We start from the raw sequence: 3633 nt of genomic DNA, 5'->3' as shown, positions 1-3633 counted from the left end.
GAGTCGGGCGACCAGCTCTGGATCTCGCGCTACATCATGCTGCGCGTGTGCGAGGACTTTGGTGTCATTGTGTCGTTTGACCCGAAGCCGATTCCGGGCGACTGGAACGGCGCCGGCTGCCACACCAACGTGTCGACCAAGGCGATGCGCGAAGACGGCGGCATGGCCAAGATCATCGAGGCGCTCGAGAAGCTCAAGCTCAAGCACAAGGTGCACATTGCGGTCTACGGCACGGGCAACGAGCGCCGGCTCACGGGCCGCCACGAGACCGCGTCGATCGACCAGTTCTCGTACGGCGTCGCCAACCGCGGCGCGTCGATCCGCATTCCGCGCCAGGCCGAAGCCGACGGCAAGGGCTACTTTGAGGACCGCCGCCCGGCCTCCAACATGGACCCGTACGTCGTCACGGGCCGCATCATCAAGACGATCACGCTCGACGAAGCCTAAGTGTATAGCTTGTATCTGCAGTCGACACGGACAGTGGATGGAACAAGATGTGTTGTATATCAGCTTCTTTGCTATTGAATCGCGGTGGCAGACCGCGCATAAGCGCGTCACATTGCTGGCAGACGACTGCGCGACGTCTCCTGTATTGCGTTGTGTGTCATCTGCCGCGAGTTGAGCATGCGTGGGCCTGAGAGAGCCCCAGCGCTGGTTTCTGCAACGTGCACAGAGGTGTTTTGGCCACGCGCTAACTGCTGTGGCTAGCAGGTGCACACAGACAACCAACCCGCTCAGTGCCTGTCGGAAAAGCATCATGGTGCCAGCAACGATCCGGAGGGTGCAAAACTAATACACCAAGAACCCGACACGCGCTCCCGGCTTCGACTCTTGCACCGCGACCGCGTCGACGCAGACACGGCCCCTTGACGAGAGCTCGAGCGCGAGCTCACCGTTGCGCTGGCAGACCTGAACCGCCGCCCGTGCCAAGCCATCATTGAAGCGATCCTCGACATCAAGCGGGGTCTGGAAGAAACAAGTTCAAGAGCACAAGACGAAAGCGGCAGTGCAACGCCATCTCGTGGAAGCCGCTTGATGCACCAAGTACCACTTGTCCCGCGATCGCGCTCCTGCCTCCGCCGGCCTACATCAAGTTCCTCAACCGAGTGTAATACACAACGAAGAAAGGCCGACAATTTTAGCTAGCATAGTTTATCTATTGAAATAGACGACCCACTTCAACAACAACGATCACCAAGAACCAACGCCGCGTGCAAGGATTGCATACTCTGCAACCTAAACGTCCTTGTTTGGATCCGCCGCGCTGTCGTGAGACAAGCTGAGGCCAGCGCACTAAAGCACGATCCAAGCGCTCGAACACAACCAGGCACTTTGAAGACACTTGAGTGACACCGCCGATTGATACCGCTAGCTCAGAACTCTACACTTCAGAGACTGTGGCTGCATGGCGCGGGATCACCAGATTTAGAACCGCTGGTTGCGTGCATGGGAGCGCCAGGTGACCGAGCGTGAGGGCTTCCTACCCTTCCGTGTAACGGCATTCATAGTCGACATAGAATCCGTCGATTTGTATTGTTAAGCGATCAATGGCGGTCGTTGTCCGGATAGCACCGCCTCTCGCCATGACCTCGATGATCGCGCTGCTCTGGGCCGTCAACGCCGCTGCGTTCATCGGCGTTGGTGTCGCCATGACGCAGTGGTCGCTCGTCGCGACCGGCTCGTTCCTTGTCGTCTTTCTCGGCTACCTCAGCGCGTCCTTTTCCTCGACATCGTGTTTTACCCGTCGCCGTCGCCGCGGGCTCAGCCCCAAGCGCCGGACCACAGCGCGCTCACGCTCTTCAATCTGCTCGTGGCCTCGGTGTTTGCAATGATGGCGGCCGAAGGCCACGTGCGTGGCCTCTCGCGCATGACCTTTGGGCCGTCGCCGCCGCCGCTGTCGATGGCGCTGCAGGTCGGCCTCGCCTGCGTCTTTGAAAACACGGTCGAGTACTATTGGCATCGGTTTCTGCACACGCGGGCGCCGTACGCCCGTGTGCACAAGGTGCACCATTACTACAAGTCGCCGCGGCCCTTCGACGACATGTACATGCACCCGGTCGAGGGCATGGCGTACTACTGGGTGCTGTACGGGCCGCCGTATGTCTTTGCGATGCATTGGCAGAGTTTTTCTGTGTACATGGCGCTCATGGGGCTCTTTGGCTTGCTCGACCACTCGGGCATTGCCGTGCGGATGCCGCTTGTGTACGACACGCGCGACCACGAGCTCCACCACCGGCGCGTCAATGCCAATTACGGCTTTCCGTTTCAGTACTTGGACGTTCTCCACGGCACGTACGTGGCGCCGCAGACGACAAAGCCACTTTAGTCAATCTATTGTACTATTTAGTCGATCGTAATCTTTAGTCAATCGTACGCTTTAGTCAATCGCAGTCAATCGTACTTCAACAAAAGATTTCAAAATCGTTCAAGTCGTATGCCTCGTCGCTCAAGCGATCGCACGACGTCCTTCGTTCTTGATGGGCTGCCAAGCGTCGCCACTCTTCCCGCTGTCGGCGTCGCACCGATAAGCAAGCAAACGCAATCGCTCTGTCTAAGGTCCGTCATATTACGAGCAACCCGTGGGTCGTGTCAAGAGAACGACGCAGAGGCTTCCGAAAAGACCCGCTGGGAATCGGTCCACCGGGGGGCCATCAAGTTGTCTCACTGAAAGTTTTGTCGGGACAAAATAGCGCTTGCAACCGTCGACGTGTGCACTCCAATACAATTTACTACCAGCCGCAAGACGCGAGCAGCGAGATGGAGCCGTCCAAAATGCGTGCCACCAACACGGTCGCGCCGTCGGGCATCCTCGTCGCGCCCCGCGAGCATATCCAGACCGTCCTGCCATGGACGACACGAGTCGCGTTCGCTCTTGGCTGTCTCTGGAACCTCCTCACGCCGCTCAGAGCCTGGAAGCTCTCCCGATATGGGTTCGTACCCACGTCCAGCACCGTCGTGCGCAATCTCGATTGGGACTCGGAACTCAACGGCGCGTTCCTCACGTCGCTCTACGCGGCGGCCGGGATGGACGCTGGCTACCCTCGGAACGCCACGCGCTACATCAACGTCGTCCTCGATTTTCTCGTCGCACCGCGCTCGCGTGCGCTGTGGGCGACCGGCTATGCCAACTCGTCGCATGTGTACCAGATGAGCCTCAACGGACGGCCGCGCGGTGAGGATCTTGACGTCGCTGTTGATGAGACTAATCGGACGGTAGTTGGCAGGGCAGTCGCGGTCGCCCTTCTTGTGTAAGAGGAGTAAAGAGGAGTAAGAGGAGTGTGTACCAAGAGGTCAGCGCACGTCTTGGCCAACCGGCTGCAGCCGTGCGCTGACCTCTTGGTACACACGGATCAGAACGGCTTCATCCGAGGACGCTCGATCATGCACAACATTGAGCGGCTAGAAGGTCTGCTTGAGTACGCCCGCCGCTACCAGCCCGAGGCAGCCATCGCGCTCCTCGACTTTGAAAAAGCTTTTGACCGCGTCGACCACGGCTACTTGCTCGCGGTGCTCCGCAAGTGGGGTCTCCCGCAGCGCTTCTGCACCATGGTGCAATGCTTGTACTCGGGACGCCGATCCAAGATCCTCGTCAACGGTGACCTCTCGTCGCCCTTCTGTATCAAACGGGGTGTA

At 59.0% G+C, this 3633-nt stretch overlaps 2 protein-coding genes across 2 annotated transcripts in view; both read left to right on the top strand.

Moving 5' to 3' along the window:
• Nucleotides 1–447, top strand: part of SPRG_20244 (hypothetical protein) — a gene marked incomplete at both ends in the record, with an annotated part of 812 nt that extends 365 nt beyond the window's left edge. Inside the window, one exon of the mRNA XM_012345840.1 lies at nucleotides 4–447. Coding sequence (XP_012201230.1) covers nucleotides 4–447 — 444 coding nt within the window. The remainder of the gene's footprint in view (nucleotides 1–3) is intronic.
• A 1136-nt stretch (nucleotides 448–1583) lies between these two features.
• Nucleotides 1584–2326, top strand: SPRG_20243 (hypothetical protein; the record flags this gene model as incomplete). The annotated part of the gene is made up of 2 exons (XM_012345839.1): nucleotides 1584–1688; nucleotides 1712–2326. The coding sequence occupies 2 exons, from the start codon at nucleotides 1584–1586 to the stop codon at nucleotides 2324–2326; spliced, it is 720 nt and encodes a 239-aa protein (XP_012201229.1).
• Nucleotides 2327–3633: the final 1307 nt, after the last annotated feature.

This window comes from Saprolegnia parasitica (genome assembly GCF_000151545.1).
Source record: "Saprolegnia parasitica CBS 223.65 unplaced genomic scaffold supercont2.25, whole genome shotgun sequence".
Lineage (NCBI taxonomy): Eukaryota > Oomycota > Saprolegniomycetes > Saprolegniales > Saprolegniaceae > Saprolegnia > Saprolegnia parasitica.
The sequence above is the reverse complement of the archived record's forward strand: the minus strand, read 5'-3'. Positions and strand labels throughout refer to the sequence as shown.